At 38.2% G+C, this 18,857-nt stretch overlaps 1 protein-coding gene across 3 annotated transcripts in view; it reads left to right on the top strand.

The window, feature by feature from the left end:
- LOC143007003 (uncharacterized) overlaps positions 1–18,435 on the top strand; it is a 56,320-nt gene extending 37,885 nt beyond the window's left edge. Inside the window, exons 12-17 of one of the 3 annotated variants that reach the window (XM_076158387.1) lie at positions 504–829; positions 2,113–2,169; positions 5,647–5,728; positions 6,048–6,160; positions 13,805–13,988; positions 14,242–18,435. In XM_076158387.1, the coding sequence (XP_076014502.1) occupies positions 504–829; positions 2,113–2,169; positions 5,647–5,728; positions 6,048–6,160; positions 13,805–13,988; positions 14,242–14,249 (770 nt within the window). In that variant the 3' untranslated portion in view covers positions 14,250–18,435. The remainder of the gene's footprint in view (positions 1–503; positions 830–2,112; positions 2,170–5,646; positions 5,729–6,047; positions 6,161–13,804; positions 13,989–14,241) is intronic. The other 2 variants (XM_076158388.1, XM_076158389.1) reach the window with 2 other exon arrangements.
- The last annotated feature ends 422 nt before the right edge of the window (positions 18,436–18,857 follow it).

The raw sequence follows: 18,857 nt of genomic DNA on the forward strand, positions 1-18,857 counted from the left end.
AAATCATTCTTTAAATGATGGAGGCAATAAGAGGATATTCTCAATTAAACGAGTCTTAATGGACTGGAGATGTGCAGTCTGTGAATCTTTCAGGGAGGGTTGATGTTAGGATGTGTCAGTATCTAAAGAAAGAGCTGACACGTGAATTGATGGGTTTATCCAGTTGAAAGGAAAGGATACTTATTTTGTGCAAACCAAGCTCATTCTGACAGTTAGCATCGCATGTTATACATCCTTTTTTTTTCAGGAGACCCACAGTAATAAATCTTGAATACTCACAGTGAAGATTATTTAGTAAATCTTGGTTTATCAGGTAATAACTGAGACTGAAAGTGAAAGGGAATCTGGAAGTCCCCTTCAGGTTATGTCTGTTCGTTTATAGCAATGATTTATACTTAGATCCATGTTTAAAAGAATACTCAACAAGTGGACTCAGGTGGTTTAAGTATTCAGGTGGGTAGTTATGCTTTAAAACTACTACATGTATACTCTTCTGTCTCCAGCAGACTCTATGAAACCCAAGACCAGCACTAGCCGCAGCTCTGCGTTGACTGGCACCACTGCTGCTTCTCGCCCTCGATCTGCACTGACCAAACCTGGCACCACTCTACCCTGCACCACCGGTATCGCGCCAGAAAAGAAGCCCCTGCTGTCCCGTGCCCCGCGAGCCACTTCCTCCACAACAGCTACCACCCTGACCACCAGCTCAAGGACCACCAGCTTAAGGACCACATCTCGCCCCAGCACAGCACCGGGCCCCGACGTCCGCAATGCCCGCTCTAAGATTGGCTCTACAGACAACATGAAGCACCAGCCTGGAGGAGGGAAGGTAGGCCATACCGTGTATTAAAGGCTTCAAACTAATGCGTGTAGCGTCATTCACACTGTATTAAAATGTATATATATATATATATATATGTAAGTATCTATATCCAGTTTAGAAAGACAGTTAGATTAATGCATGTTAATGGAGGCGCCTTTATACCTTGCATTAACATGTCATCTAATTATCCAGATAACGGGGCTGTAGTTAAATATATTCTAGATTCAGTTGTCTCTTGCTCAGGTTGATGTACACAGGACGGGTAAATGTGCTCAATACCCATTCAATTTGACAACAAATTCAATTGATTTGATCAGAATTGAACACAGGTGAGAGTGACAAAGAGAGAAAATGAAGAGAGAAATAGACCATCTGACCCATTTCTTTCCTCTCTCACTGCTCCTTGGTATGCAATTATGAGTTAATAGAAACAAACAGTCACGCAGTTTCCATTTGTACTGCTCATGTGCAGCCCTGCATATGACACATGTTCCCTTGGTTTACTTCTTCTTCACCTCTTTTCTTGAGGTATTATGTTGAATAAACTTTATACACTTTATACTCAGCTGTCAGCGAAAATGTAATTAAAGCATATCTAACCAGCTACATTAGAATATACATGATACATTCCGGCATCTAATAGAATAGAAAGAAAGGCTTTGTTATTGTACAAGTACAAGATTGTACCAGATTGAAAGATTCTGTCATTGCTGTTTTTGCTCGGTTTTAAGTTCTAGTTTCAATCTGTTAGCCATTTCAACTTTTCTTGCAAACCTCTCATTACATTACATTACATTACGGTCGTTTAGCATTAAATGACCATTAGCTCTCATTCCACAATCCTCCTCATTCACTACCATTTGTCCCTTTCTCCTGGTTTAGCGCCATCAAACTATACATTTGCAGCTTTCTGACTCAACTAGAAATGACTTTTGACTGCATTGGATGCTAATATTTAGTAGAAGCAAACCTGTGGGGGAAAATGCATAGGAAGATTTTTTTCCCACTGCTCCTTCTCTCTTCCATCAAGTTGTTCCTCGGTTTCGGCATTTGTCTCTTCTACCCCTTTCAGTCTTCTAGTACAATACTTCCTATCTTTCTTAGTAGGTTATTGACTCCACCTCCTGTTCGTCTGTCTCCTTTACCTCCTTCTTTTCTTCTGCCCTTTTCTCTTATTCCCGATCACGTCTTTTCAAACTGACCCCCGACCCTCTTGAAAAGTTGTTTCTCCTTTAGCCTTTGTTTTATTGAGTTGTGTTGCTGACCCAGAAAGGGCTTTGTCTTCCCAGGTTTCTTCTACTTCACAGAACAGGGGTATTGCATCCAAAGAAACAAGCCAGAGCAAAGTGAGTCCCCCCTCTATCTACCCCAACAACACCTTCACACTGTTTTACCACTACACTACTACACTCTCACGCTCTGATTTTTTTGCTATATCCTTTTTATTGCCTCATGTTTTTTCATTTTATTCATGCATTGAATTGTCAAAAGCAAGAGCTCGGGCTGAAGACTATGACCACAGATTTCATTTTCGGGACTTGTCTTCCTAGAGATCTCTGGGCTATGCCAGGAACTGTGTGCTGTTGTGAGCCTCTAATGCCCTTCGCGACATTGTATGTGATATTGGGCTATACATAATACACATCATTTGATTTGATTTGACCAGTCCATCGCTCTGAGGATGCAGGTGCCACCCTGCCTCTCTCACACCCATGATACTGTACTTTGTCTGGCTCCAAATAGAAATTCACACTTGCCTCTGGAGGTTTATATACATGAATTATACTCAATTCTTCCTGCTTACCAATTTCAAAGATGATGTTGATTTAAACAAGCTGTCATGCTGAATGTATTGATGGGTTGATAGGTATTTAATTGTAATGTATTATATGCTTTTGCTATGAAATAATCCTGATAAGAGAAAGCCATTGTAATACAGGGGAAGACAATCATACCCTGTCTATTGTAACGTGATATATTGAAAAAGCTAAAATAGGACAAAACAGGCTCACTTGAGTGGTGAAATGTTTTGAAGACAATACAAGTACAATTTCTTTGAAACATAGGAAGTCAAGTCAACTTGAGATAGTCCAATCTCCCATACAATGTCTGAAAGGGCTTCACAGGCCCACAACATCAGGAAAATTCCCCGACCCCGCCCCAGGCTCTCTAGGAGTACGAGAAAATACTTAATGTAAAGCAAAAAAGGAAGAAACCTCAGGAGAGGCGAAGTGTGTGCAATAGGAACTTCCAGTGGGATAAAACAAAGGTACAATAAAGCATGAAGAGCAGTGAAACATAGAGTTACTAACTTGGTAATAATTTCTCTCCTTTACCTGAGGCTTGTTCTGTCTACTCAAATGGCAACACAAGCAACTGAAGTCATAAAATCTATCATCTAAAATACTGAGCCATACTTGGGTTTACCTGGGCGATAGAACCTTGCTTTCACCCCGCTGTCCCTTCCTCTCTAACCCAAATTGTGGTGGTGACTCCTATTCTCTCCTTTCTTCTTCTTCTTCTCTCTTCTCCTCTTTGGTCTTCTGGTTCTGCAATCTCTCTTTTCATTTCTTCTCTTGCCACTTGGTCGCCTCACCCTTCCTCTTCCCTCCTTTGTCTTCCATCCCCCCTTTTGCTGCTATGCTGTATCCATGTAGGTTCAGATAGTCTCCAAAAAGCTGGACTTCAGCCATGTCACCTCACGCTTGGGCTCCAAGGACAATATGAAGCATGCTCCTGGTGGAGGGAATGTAAGTACAGCCTGGTCCACGACCGGAGCACTTATGCACTGACAAATTTGTCAGAAGTTGCAACTTGACTGAGATCCGAACACAGCTGAAGCATAGTGGTAGGTAGTGGTTGATAATGCAACACCCTTCGATACAAATCTACAGTAAGCATGTATTCATTAGATTGATGGGAAAGAAAATTTTGATTTTAAATGTAATGCTATCTTGCTATCAAGGCTAGCTCAAGCTTATATCCTCTCCTCCTGTCCACAGACCATGGACACTGATCAGTTATATGTATATGTATTCTACATTTTGTTGTCTGCTGGGCAGACACACTCCACACAGCCCCCAAAATCCAATGTGGGGTTGTGGAAAGCTATAGCAATCCATTAATTTGATCACTAACAGGATGATCAGGTGAAAATGTGAAATGAGCAGTGACAGAATAGACAGAAAAACACCATCACAGTCCCTTCAGTCTTTTTTGCTGGAAATAACCTCTCAGTTGTACATCTCAACTCCACTGCAATGACAAGTACTTAGGCCGTAGAGCGTGGTGACATTTGTATCACCTCAGGTGGTATAGAGATGAAACATTGTCTGTCCTCTGATCAAACACTATGATCAATGTGTATCCTCAGTCCTCAGTTTGACCGCATGCCTGCAAGCTTGACATTCCCAGCCCTTCCTCAGGACCTGCTTCAGAGTCCCTGCTTCCATTATCTTTTCCTGTGTCACCCTGCTCTGTTACTAACTTACTAAAAATATGTCAATCAGTGAAGCACTATTGGCTCTATCCCCACAGCAGCATTCTGGTTCTTTGAGGATGAGACAAAGAGTTAGAACTAGAGTAAATGTTAAATCGGAAAGCTTGTCTATAGTTCAATTTACTTTCAGTAGATAGAAAAAGTCTTCATATTCTTATTGAAATGACATACCAAACAAAATTCAAGCAAAGTAATGAAAATGTAAAATCGATTGTGCGGGGATCTCATCTGTTGTGTCTTTAACATAATTTAGCCCATGATTGAAAGGCCTGTTTAATACTGGAAAAGGAATTGCCATGATATATTCTGATTTCACGCGTTCTATCACAGAAAGTTATAATCTCAATAAAGTAAAATTAGAAATTCATTTCTCCTGAAATGACACTGTCCTCCTACAAGCTACCTCTTTGGGTCTGTCACATTTTTTTCTCAGGGTTGCCCTCTCATCTTCACTGCACATTTATAGTATTTATGTTCCTGTCTAGGATTTAGGATTTAGTGTGCATCTTATTGCATTCTATTTATCTGCATTTTAAGACCATTTGCTCCGAAGTGGAAAGCTGGAAGCAACATATCTAAACTCTCAATGCCAATCGATCTTTCTTATCGTGGACATTCCAACTTGTGTACTATATTGGTTGGAGTCAACTCAGGTATCATCAGGAAGTTAATTAATTTCACCTTTGCTATGACACATCAAAACACCACCAGAATGCTCTGTTGACCTGTAATGGAAGAAGCACAAGCTCTGAAGTCTCAATTTGACTTCATATTGTTTGTCTTTACCATTTGGTACATAAGACAGTTTTCTTAATAACACAATTTAACTGGATGATAATAGCGCTCGGTTAACATAACAATGAAAAATATGGGAAAAGATCAAATTTGGCAAAGTCATGAGAATTTGTAATAATGTCCTCAATCTTTAGAAGCGATGACAGTGAAGATATTTCTTAGCTGGAAATCTGCTCTCGTATCATCTCAGGAAACCCGCCAGTAATGGTTGCTATGCATTTTCTCCTGATTCTGTACTGCAGCTGGTTGGCAGTGACTCGCTCAAGCCATTGTCAAAATGCCATGCAAATGTTGTTTTAATAGTACCTGGTTCTCAGCTTAAATATGGCTATAAGAAAAAGACACAGGACGTGTATTGATCCTCTCATTTTGTGATTCTTCATGTAGCACGTTCACACTTACAGTTCAGTCCACACTACAAAAACATTTTAGTTGTCGTATGATACCATGGAATAGACATGGAAATGCACTTTTTCATTGTTGCTTCTTTAACACTGATGATGAATTAGGTTTGTATAACATCTGGCAGGTGCAGATTCTCAACAAGAAGGTGGATTTGAGTAAGGTGACCTCAAAGTGTGGCTCCAAGGACAACATTAAGCACAAGCCTGGTGAGCTGGGAATTGTTCTGACCCTACTCTATTACCTCACATATTGTTTATGTTGTACTTTGTGATGACCATTGTTTTTATCCTATAATGCTGCTTTACAATTCATACTTTGTAAAAATAATCAGTGCCATAATTTGGCATGAGGAAAACAGTTTAAAGAAAAGAATAAAATAACGTGTAGCCCTGCAACTCCTTCACATTTTCCTTTCTTTCTTCACGTTTTTTAAATATTTTTATATTTATATTTATAGAATGGGCCAGTGTCTATGTCTATGTGCATTTGTTTCATCATTAGACTGTTTCCATGTCTGTACCACAGGTGGTGGTGATGTGAAGATTGAGTCCCGCAAAATGAGCGTTAAGGAAAAGGCTCAATCCAAAGTGGACTCCATGGAAAATGTGGGCCAAACACCTGGTGGAGGAAACAACAAGGTTGGGTGATTACTTATGACTTCCTGTCTTTTTTTGAAGAGATAAGGTGAACTCGGGTGTTTACCTTCAAGTCTCAAGTAGGTCAAGTCAGTCCCTGCCATAAGTCAAGTATGTCACAAGTCAAGTCATACTAAAGTCTGATGATGTACCCCAGTTTCCACATTTGAATAAGTTCAAAGAGCGGTCATAAAAAGTTGAGTTTTGTGTCATCGTGTCCTGTAGAAGCTGCCTTTGAAAATTTTAGAGCTCTAGCTCTAAAATTGACCAAGATATGGGCTTTTTAAAAAAACAAAACGATTTTGGTCCATGGTTACACTGTCATTCAGGAAAATTGGACCAAAAATTAAAGTTGCCCCAAGCTTACAGAAACTGATCCTCTTGTCCTGAAGATGCTGCGTTTGAGAATTTAAGAGCTTTAACTCTTAAATTGACCAAGATATGGGCTTTTTATAAAACAAATGATTTGGTGCATGGTTAGGGCAATATTGTTGTTACAGTCGTGACTTCTGCCTAACTCAGGGTTGAACCAGGGGCCTTTAGATCTTCAGTCTACAATCTCCCAACTGAGCTATTTGAGCTGATATGTAGGCATTTCTCACACTGATATTAACTGAGAAGATATGGGCTTTTCACACAAATGAACTATTTGGTCCATGGATACACTGTCATTTTGGGAAATTGGACAACAAATTTAAAATCTAATGGACAAGTCAAGTCATACTAAAGTCTGATGATCTACCCCACTTTCCACATTTGAATAAGTTCAAAGAGCGGTCATAAAAAGTTGAGTTTTGTGTTTTGTGTCATTGTGTCCTGTAGAAGCTGCCTTTGAAAATTTTAGAGCTCTAGCTCTTAAATTGACCAAGATATGGGCTTTTTAAAAAACAACGATTTGGTCCATGGTTACACTGTCGTTCTGGAAAGTTGTACCAAATATTAAATTTGCCACAAATTTACAGAAAATAATCCTGGTGTCCTGTAGATGCTGTCTTTTTAAATTTTAGAGCTCTAAATCTGAAATTCGCCAAGATATGGCCTTTCAAGAAAATCAAACAATTTGGTCAATGTATACACTGTTGTTTTGGGAAATTGGACCAAAAATTGTATTTGCCCCAAACTCACAGAAAATAATCCTGTAGATGCTGTCTTTTTAAATTTTAGAGCTCTAAATCTTAAATTCCCCAAGATATGGGCTTTTTGGAAAAACACACAATGTGGTCCATGTATACACTGTCGTTTTGGGAAATTGGACCAAAAATTTAATTTGCCCCAATTCTTCCCCAATAGATCACAGTGCCATATAGATGCTGTGTTTGAAATTCTAAGGCTCTAGCTCTTAAAGTTGACCAAGATATAGGCTTTTCACAAAATGAACAATTTGGTTCATGTTTACACTGCCATATGTGGAAAATTTGAGCCATGATGGCTCAGTTGGTAGAGCAGGGGACTGTAGTGGCAAAAAAACAGGTATCCTTAGGTCAGCGGTTCAACTCTACCTCAAAGGACATATTCCTTACAATTGCCCTCTGAATAAATAAAGTTCTACTCACAAAAGAAAACAATTTGATCCATGTATACACTGTCTTTTTGGGAAATTGGACCAACAATTTAATTTGCCCCAAAGTTATAGAAAATTATCCTCGTGTCCTGTAGATGCTGTTTTTTTTTAATTTTAGAGCTCCAAATCTTAAATTCCCCAAGATATGGGCTTTTTAGAAAAACAAGCAATTTGGTCCATGTATACACTGTCGTTTTGGGAAATTGGACCAAAAATTTAATTTGCCCCAAACTTACAGAAAATTATCCTGGTGTCCTGTAGATGCTGTCTTTTTAAATTTTAGAGCTCTAAATCTTAAATTCCCCAAGATGTGGGCTATTTCGAAAAACAAACAATTTGGTCCATGTATACACTGTCGTTTTGGGAAATTGGACCAAAAATTTAATTTGCCCCAAAGTTATAGAAAATGACCCTCGTGTCCTGTAGATGCTGTCTTTTTAAATTTTAGAGCGCCAAATCTTAAATTCCCCAAGATGTGGGCTTTTTAGAAAAACAAACAATTTGGTCCATGTATACACTGTCGTTGTTGGAAATTGGACCAAAAATGTAATTTGCCCCAAACTTACAGAAAATGATCCTCGTGTCCTGTAGATGCTGTCTTTTTAAATTTTAGAGCGCTAAATCTTAAATTCCCCAAGATGTGGGCTTTTTAGAAAAACAAACAATTTGGTCCATGTATACACTGTCGTTTTGGGAAATTGGACCAAAAATTAAATTTGCCCGACAGTTATAGAAAATGATCCTCGTGTCCTGTAGATGCTGTGGTTTTAAATTTGAGAGCTCTAAATCTTAAATTCCCCAAGATATGGGCTTTTTAGAAAAACAAACAATTTGGGTTATGTATACACTGTCGTTTTGGGAAATTGGACCAAAAATTTAATTTGCCCCAAACTTACAGAAAATGATCCTCGTGTCCTGTAGATGCTGTCTTTTTAAATTTTGGAGCTCTAAATCTTAAATTCCCCAAGATGTGGGCTATTTCGAAAAACAAACAATTTGGTCCATGTATACACTGTCGTTTTGGGAAATTGGACCAAAAATTTAATTTGCCCCAAACTTACAGAAAATGATCCTCGTGTCCTGTAGATGCTGTCTTTTTAAATTTTAGAGCTCTAAATCTTAAATTCCCCAAGATAGGGGCTTTTTAGAAAAACAAACAATTTGGTCCATGTATACACTGTCGTTGTTGGAAATTGGACCAAAAATGTAATTTGCCCCAAACTTACAGAAAATGATCCTCGTGTCCTGTAGATGCTGTCTTTTTAAATTTTAGAGCGCTAAATCTTAAATTCCCCAAGATGTGGGCTTTTTAGAAAAACAAACAATTTGGTCCATGTATACACTGTCGTTTTGGGAAATTGGACCAAAAATTAAACTTGCCCGACAGTTATAGAAAATGATCCTCGTGTCCTGTAGATGCTGTCTTTTTAAATTTTAGAGCTCTAAATCTTAAATTCCCCAAGATATGGGCTTTTTAGAAAAACAAACAATTTGGTCCATGTATACACTGTCGTTTTGGGAAATTGGACCAAAAATTTAATTTGCCCCAAACTTACAGAAAATAATCCTGTAGATGCTGTCTTTTTAAATTTTAGAGCTCTAAATCTTAAATTCCCCAAGATATGGGCTTTTTAGAAAAACAAACAATTTGGTCCATGTATACACTGTCGTTTTGGGAAATTGGACCAAAAATTTAATTTGCCCCAATTCTTCCCCAATAGATCACAGTGCCATATAGATGCTGTGTTTGAAATTCTAAGGCTCTAGCTCTTAAAGTTGACCAAGATATAGGCTTTTCACAAAATGAACAATTTGGTTCATGTTTACACTGCCATATGTGGAAAATTTGAGCCATGATGGCTCAGTTGGTAGAGCAGGGGACTGTAGTGGCAAAAAAACAGGTATCCTTAGGTCAGCGGTTCAACTCTACCTCAAAGGACATATTCCTTACAATTGCCCTCTGAATAAATAAAGTTCTACTCACAAAAGAAAACAATTTGATCCATGTATACACTGTCTTTTTGGGAAATTGGACCAACAATTTAATTTGCCCCAAAGTTATAGAAAATTATCCTCGTGTCCTGTAGATGCTGTTTTTTTTTAATTTTAGAGCTCCAAATCTTAAATTCCCCAAGATATGGGCTTTTTAGAAAAACAAGCAATTTGGTCCATGTATACACTGTCGTTTTGGGAAATTGGACCAAAAATTTAATTTGCCCCAAACTTACAGAAAATTATCCTGGTGTCCTGTAGATGCTGTCTTTTTAAATTTTAGAGCTCTAAATCTTCAATTCCCCAAGATGTGGGCTTTTTAGAAAAACAAACAATTTGGTCCATGTATACACTGTCGTTTTGGGAAATTGGACCAAAAATTTAATTTGCCCCAAACTTACAGAAAATGATCCTCGTGTCCTGTAGATGCTGTCTTTTTAAATTTTAGAGCTCTAAATCTTAAATTCCCCAAGATGTGGGCTATTTCGAAAAACAAACAATTTGGTCCATGTATACACTGTCGTTTTGGGAAATTGGACCAAAAATTTAATTTGCCCCAAAGTTATAGAAAATGACCCTCGTGTCCTGTAGATGCTGTCTTTTTAAATTTTAGAGCGCCAAATCTTAAATTCCCCAAGATGTGGGCTTTTTAGAAAAACAAACAATTTGGTCCATGTATACACTGTCGTTGTTGGAAATTGGACCAAAAATGTAATTTGCCCCAAACTTACAGAAAATGATCCTCGTGTCCTGTAGATGCTGTCTTTTTAAATTTTAGAGCGCTAAATCTTAAATTCCCCAAGATGTGGGCTTTTTAGAAAAACAAACAATTTGGTCCATGTATACACTGTCGTTTTGGGAAATTGGACCAAAAATTAAATTTGCCCGACAGTTATAGAAAATGATCCTCGTGTCCTGTAGATGCTGTGGTTTTAAATTTTAGAGCTCTAAATCTTAAATTCCCCAAGATATGGGCTTTTTAGAAAAACAAACAATTTGGGTTATGTATACACTGTCGTTTTGGGAAATTGGACCAAAAATTTAATTTGCCCCAAACTTACAGAAAATGATCCTCGTGTCCTGTAGATGCTGTCTTTTTAAATTTTGGAGCTCTAAATCTTAAATTCCCCAAGATGTGGGCTATTTCGAAAAACAAACAATTTGGTCCATGTATACACTGTCGTTGTTGGAAATTGGACCAAAAATTTTATTTGCCCCAAACTTACAGAAAATGATCCTCGTGTCCTGTAGATGCTGTCTTTTTAAATTTTAGAGCGCTAAATCTTAAATTCCCCAAGATGTGGGCTTTTTAGAAAAACAAACAATTTGGTCCATGTATACACTGTCGTTTTGGGAAATTGGACCAAAAATTAAATTTGCCCGACAGTTATAGAAAATGATCCTCGTGTCCTGTAGATGCTGTCTTTTTAAATTTTAGAGCTCTAAATCTTAACTTCCCCAAGATATGGGCTTTTTAGAGAAAACAAACAATTTGGTCCATGTATACACTGTCGTTTTGGGAAATTGGACCAAAAATTTAATTTGCCCCAAACTTACAGAAAATGATCCTCGTGTCCTGTAGATGCTGTCTTTTTAAATTTTGGAGCTCTAAATCTTAAATTCCCCAAGATGTGGGCTTTTTAGAAAAACAAACAATTTGGGTTATGTATACACTGTCGTTCTGGGAAATTGGACCAAAAATTTAATTTGCCCCAAACTTACAGAAAATGATCCTCGTGTCCTGTAGATGCTGTCTTTTTAAATTTTAGAGCTCTAAATCTTAAATTCCCCAAGATGTGGGCTTTTTAGAAAAACAAACAATTTGGGTTATGTATACACTGTCGTTTTGGGAAATTGGACCAAAAATTTAATTTGCCCCAAACTCACAGAAAATGATCCTCGTGTCCTGTAGATGCTGTCTTTTTAAATTTTAGAGCGCTAAATCTTAAATTCCCCAAGATGTGGGCTTTTTAGAAAAACAAACAATTTGGTCCATGTATACACTGTCGTTTTGGGAAATTGGACCAAAAATTAAATTTGCCCGACAGTTATAGAAAATGATCCTCGTGTCCTGTAGATGCTGTCTTTTTAAATTTTAGAGCTCTAAATCTTAACTTCCCCAAGATATGGGCTTTTTAGAGAAAACAAACAATTTGGTCCATGTATACACTGTCGTTTTGGGAAATTGGACCAAAAATTTAATTTGCCCCAAACTTACAGAAAATGATCCTCGTGTCCTGTAGATGCTGTCTTTTTAAATTTTGGAGCTCTAAATCTTAAATTCCCCAAGATGTGGGCTTTTTAGAAAAACAAACAATTTGGGTTATGTATACACTGTCGTTCTGGGAAATTGGACCAAAAATTTAATTTGCCCCAAACTTACAGAAAATGATCCTCGTGTCCTGTAGATGCTGTCTTTTTAAATTTTAGAGCTCTAAATCTTAAATTCCCCAAGATGTGGGCTTTTTAGAAAAACAAACAATTTGGGTTATGTATACACTGTCGTTTTGGGAAATTGGACCAAAAATTTAATTTGCCCCAAACTCACAGAAAATGATCCTCGTGTCCTGTAGATGCTGTCTTATTAAATTTTAGAGCTCTAAATCTTAAATTCCCCAAGATGTGGGCTTTTTTGAAAAACAAACAATTTGGTCCATGTATACACTGTCGTTTTGGGAAATTGGACCAAAAATTTAATTTGCCCCAATTCTTCCCCAGTAGATCACAGTGCCATATAGATGCTGTGTTTGAAATTCTAAGGCTCCAGCTCTTAAAGTTGACCAAGATATAGGCTTTTCACAAAATGAACAATTTGGTTCATGTTTACACTGCCATGTGTGGAAAATTTGTGCCATGATGGCTCAGTTGGTAGAGCAGGGGACTGTAGTGGCAAAAAAACAGGTATCCTTAGGTCACCGGTTCAACTCCACCTCAAAGGACATATTCCTTACAATCGCCCTCTGAATAAATAAAGTTCTACTCACAAAAGAAAACAATTTGATCCATGTATACACTGTCTTCTTGGGAAATTGGACCAACAATTTAATTTGCCCCAAAGTTATAGAAAATGATCCTCGTGTCCTGTAGATGCTGTCTTTTTAAATTTTAGAGCTCTAAATCTTAACTTCCCCAAGATATGGGCTTCTTAGAAAAACAAGCAATTTGGTCCATGTATACACTGTCGTTTTGGGAAATTGGACCAACAATTTAATTTGCCCCAAACTTACAGAAAATGATCCTCGTGTCCTGTAGATGCTGTTTTTTTTAAGTTTTAGAGCTCTAAATCTTAAATTCCCCAAGATATGGGCTTTTTAGAAAAACAAGCAATTTGGTCCATGTATACACTGTCGTTTTGGGAAATTGGACCAAAAATTTAATTTGCCCCAAACTTACAGAAAATAATCCTGGTGTCCTGTAGATGCTGTCTTTTTAAATTTTAGAGCTCTAAATCTTAAATTCCCCAAGATGTGGGCTTTTTAGAAAAACAAACAATTTGGTCTATGTATACACTGTCGTTTTGGGAAATTGGACCAAAGATTTAATTTGCCCCAAACTTACAGAAAATGATCCTCGTGTCCTGTAGATGCTGTCTTCTTAAATTTTAGAGCAATTAATCTTAAATTCCCCAAGATATGGGCGATTTAGAAAAACATCAATTTGGTCTATGTATACACTGTTGTTTTAGGAAATTAAGCCAAATATTTAATTTGCCCCAAACTTACTAAATATGATACTTATCTCATGTAGATACTATGTTTGAAATTTTAGAGCTCTAGCTTTTAAGTTCACCAAGATATGGCCTTTTTACAAAAACAAGCAATTTGGTCCACGGTTACACTGTCGTTCAGGAATATTGCACCAAAAATTAAAGTTAAACTGTTTTGTGGTTATTTTCTTATTTCACGCCTTCAAGATAAAATTACTTCATCATCTTCAAAACCTTAATTTCTGCATAATGCTTGCTTTTTGCAGATATTGTATGATTGCAAGGAATCATCAACTATACTAGGTCCCTCACCAAAGCGACTCGCTGTAGGTGTGGCATGTTTCATCCTCATCTTCACTGACTAACACACCCTACTATGTGTTTCTAGGCTGAGGTGGCCCAGGAGACAACAGACGGGAGTGGGACTCCTCTGAATGGCACCCTGGCCCCAACCCTAGGCTGCGAGCCAGAGCAGGCAGGGAGCCCTGCCCATGAGCTGAAGGAAGGGACTCCATGTGATAGTGAGGGGCCCCGAGAGCCCCAGGGTCTGGACTCAAGCATCCCTGAAACAAGTAAGTTTGAGAGTGACATAACAAAGCTGAAGCTGGACGGCAGAGTATCTGTTCCCCTTTTCATTTCATGGAGAATGTGATCATGTGATCCTTCTTTTGAAAAAGGATGGGTATTTTAGGCACATGATATTTTTGCCATGCTGGTGCGTCTTGTGAAGTCATTGAATGATTGAATTGAATCTTGACTGCGACTGCATGGTGTAAATCTGTCTGTGCTGATAAAACCATCACCTTTTGACTTCTTATTTTTCAGGCATCTAATTCTGCTATCCCTCTATCCCCTCATCTCACCCCATCATTTTCTCCCTTACCCAACTTTGTGCCCCTCGTCTTCCTGTTTTTCTGCCTTTCACCCATGCCCCCTCCTCTTCTCCCCTCTTCTCTTTTTTTCTCCAACATTTCTGCTGCAGATTGAGTCTTGCAAGCTCAGTTTCTGTGAGAACACTCGCTCTCGCACGGACCACGGCACCGACATCATCACCAGGCCAGCCCTCCAGGATGACAGAACCCATCTTCATCGTTCCTCTATGCGCCCTCACAACTATCATCTAGCAGCTTCTCGCAGTGTCTCCCTGAATGAATACATGGCCGCTGCAGGCAGTGTCATCCCCCTCTGCCATTTCCCTCCACCAGGGGGACATCAGTAGCTCTTTAATGAAATCTTAACAAGTCATACCATCATCTGTCAAATTTGTGGCACCCACTCTTTCACAATGATCCCAATATCTAACTTCTTCACTTCATCAGCATGCATTACCTCCATTACCTACACCTACACCTTTGGTATTGGGCTGACCCAAATTTACATGGACAGAACTTGGGCTTGAGTGGGAATCTTCTCCAAACCACTTGACCTGGAATTGTTGTTTTCAGTTGGACCCTGTGTCATCTCTCCTCCACACCGTCAACAGCTGACCTTCCCTGTGTTCTGGGAAACCATCTTAGACTCACCACTGCCTTCTATATAAGTCAAATCAATGTGTAGCTTCTCTTTCAATGGTGACGGCATTGTTGGTCCTAAGTAGCCATTGACTATTTGCTTCACAAACTGTAGGTGTTCGTTATTCACCCCATTTACTTCCTGATTGCCTGGAATTGCAGTTTCATCTCTCTTCAGTATCTATCGTAATCAGTTACCATAAAAAAAAAGCTTGAGTGTTTGTTGGCTGTTTAAGGCTCTTTAACGCAACTTATTTCTGTGTTTGTGGTGATGTGTCTGCGTGAACATAGTGAAAAATGAGCTTTGGTGTTCGACTCTGGTTTCATTTTGTTTTTCTCTCAACTTTCTCTAGCCCATTTGTGTTAATGAAGAAGGTTTTATTTATTTATTGTAGGTTCATTCCTTTATAAGCAACATAGCAGATATTTGTTTTCCTGATAGCACTTAGAAACACTGTTTTATCTAACTGGAGGCACACAGTGAAGAGAGAGAAAGGATGTGATGAAGGATGAAGAATGTGAGTGAGGAGGACGATGGACGAAATAAAATGTTGTACCTTAATGAGCGTAAGACGTGTTATATCCTGTCCTATATCCAACATGTTTGAGATGTCACAGAAAAGCAGTTCTGTCATGTAGAGAAGCTTTTACTGAGGGTGACGTGAAGTATTCCTAAACCGTATGGATGAAAACGTGTCTTAGGTTGAAGTGTGTGTTGTATGGGCCTAATGTTGTTCTTACCTGACAACTACAGAAACTTGGTTGATGCAGATTCAGTATAGGTTAAAATGTGTTTTCCAGGTGTGGAAATGTTTTGGAAAACACACACAGAACACACACTGTGTGGCAGCCATCTTGCATACGGCTATGTGGAGTTACTGTGGAGTATAAACACAACACGGCAGAGTTTCTGTGAACGAGACTGGGCGAAGGTTCACAAAATAGGGGGAAAACAGTAGAAGAAACTGGGCAGTGCTGTTGTAAGGAACTGTCTGCAAGTTTTCTTTCATATTGTTGTCCTGTTTCGGGTGTGTGTGGAGGGTTATGGCAGCGTGTTCTTTAGCCGTTGACAAACACAATCTTTAGCTAAGTATAAAGACACTTATGATAATGCATTACTTTTCTTGTTATGAAAAGTAAAGCACAATGTGGCTTACCCTCTTGTCCTGTAGCAATGTATTCAGCTATAGCCTCTAATTACCTTTATAATACATGGGCAGATAATACAGTATATTCCCTGTTGCTCAAATGATCTGAACTTTAATGTTTTCTGCATTGTGGTGGTTTTCACATCACAATTTAATTTTGCAAAGCTAGAGTCAAAACTATATGTCAAGTAACTCAAACCAAAGGCTCCTACAGACTGTGATTACAGTAGGCTTATAAGTTCAGTGCTAGATAGCTGTGTGTGTCAGACTGTACAATATCAAGTTAGACTGTGAGAGGAACGTCTGATGAACGATAGCGCCATGTCACGAATGAAAAAAGCATGTGGGCAGGAGGCTATGAAACTGAATGTTTCCAGTTTGCACTCTATTTTCTCTTTCTAGGTGTCACTCAACACCCCCACCTCCAAACCACACACACACACACACACACATGGAGAGTCAGACATATGACAATATTTTTACATAAGCAACATATTCTGTATTTGTATGTTGTATACCTATTGGTTGGTATATTGGCATTCTTAGCAGAAGTCACACTGAGATTTTTGACCTGAATACATCAAACTGTCAGAATCTTATTGCAGTCTCTATGGGCACAAGAGCACCAAATCCACTGTTTCTCATACTTCACACAGCTGAAAAAGGCACAGTCCGCAGGAGCCTTTACTGAGATTAACTGTTCACGGGATGATATTCTAAATAAAAGCTTTGATTCAGTTGCGTCATGCGTGATCTGATTCCAAAGTTCCTTATCAGAGTAATAAAATATGAATTAGACTTTATTTAATCACAGCCCGATACAGATGGCATGACATTATAAATGTTCTTCTTTTCAAATGGTTCCTTTGGTTTTGATTGTTAATGTAGAGGCTTTGGCACAAAACTTACATATTGTTGTTTTAAATCGTCAAACAAAGAAGAGAAGAAGGGTGATGAAGTTGGTGCTTTGGTAAATAACCAAATGAAATTCCCCTCAAACAACCAGCGCTCCCAAATGTTTTTTTACTGTAAATCAGTGTGAACAGAGCAATCACCGGAATGAGAGTGATACGTTTGAAGCATCCAAGACCAATCAATTTGATTTTATACTAGAGTGATACCCCTTTAAATGTGCCGATTAACCAGTAGAGCAGAAATAACAATAGCAGGTCAAATAATGTATTCAAATGTTTGATATGCAGATGTGGTTCATGTCCTTGCAGGTTTGTATCGCTAAATAGTGGATTTGCTTTGCTTGTCCCATAGCTGAGGCCTGAACGATATGTACCTTGTGCCTGTTTTAACTTTGCTTTTACCCTTTTTTTCTCCTTCTCACTAGCACCCGGAAGAGATTGCATGTGGATGTATGATGATATTTTGTTGATGATGCTCTCTTTGCCTCCATATAAACAAGAAAACATAAATTACAACAGCAACAACAGTGTGAAGGGTTGGCAGGGTTCAAAAAGCAGCTTTTATGTCCATGTATGTTTTAAGAGTTTAAGGGGAGAATACATTTGATTATGACTATTATTCTGATAATTAGTATTATGAAGTTATTATGGTTGAACAGGTCTGACTTTTTCATGAGAAAGAGGCCACTGAAGTGAAAGAATGTGTGTTTTGATACGTATTGTACTAAAGAAGCAACATTTCTGTATATGTATTTATCTTTGTGTTCCTGAAGCCTTGTGCTGATTTTGCTATCTGGTATGGAAAACTTTGACTTTGACTTTTTATATTCGAAGCAGTTAGTGCCATTCAACCAGTTGGACAAAATGAGTCCTGGAGTTTGTGTTTTCATGTGCAGCAAAGTTTATTTAGAGGCACTGAACAGGCAATGCCGACTAAGATGACTTAATTAATTCACGATTTTTTTTTTTCAAATTGTAGTACACACAGCAATACTCATGTTAAAGGATGCTCTAAAACCCCAGTCTTAAGAGTGAAAATAATGTGATGTACATTGAAAATGTCTCATTCTAAACATTTGAGGATTCAGTGAACTCTGCTGGTTCATATTGTAATATCATGCAAGACCATGACTGAAACAAACGCAATAAATTCATAACTGCCTTGAGCACTGACGGGGCATCAAGAGCCTCACACATCTGCATGTAACATCCAGAAGACTGTGGCTGTACAGTTTGTCTTGTGTATGTCCCTGGAGCATTGTAGAGCTTCATCTATCACTAATGCAAACATACCTGACATGCCAGAGTAACGCTAGTTAACAAACACCTGCTGTACCTGCAGAGCATGCTGACGAACAACAGTGGCATGTGTGAGATTTATTATTCCCATTGCACATCCTCTTCAATTGTTGATTTTGTTTGTTTTATGTTCATTTTAACCTGATTTTTTGGTTTGAAAAAAGTGTTCATTGTGATGACTTGTTAATTAGTGATGTGATAATTAAACAAGAAATAAATTGATAAAAACTGTCTAAAAGTAGATTTGTGTCTTCATCTGTGATCTTCTCTTTACAACCTCAGTAAAGTCAAGGCAAGGCACCGCGGTGTTGGAGTTTACCCCGGGGAACGAGAGGGCTGACTGTTTTGCGTGCTTATTAGATTAGATTAGATAAGATTCAACTTTATTGTCAGTGAGCAAGTACAGGTACAAGCCAATGAAATGCAGTAGCATCCAACCAGAAAGTGCAAAAGTGTACTATTATATATACAGAATACAGAATATATACAGAATATATACAGAATAAACTATATACATTATATATACTAACTATAAATATAAATTAATAAATATGTAAATAAATAGTGCA

This window comes from Genypterus blacodes, unplaced genomic scaffold (assembly GCF_046128005.1).
Source record: "Genypterus blacodes isolate CSIRO-AG114 ecotype Tasmania unplaced genomic scaffold, CSIRO-AGI_Gbla_v1 ptg000076l_1, whole genome shotgun sequence".
NCBI lineage: Eukaryota > Metazoa > Chordata > Actinopteri > Ophidiiformes > Ophidiidae > Genypterus > Genypterus blacodes.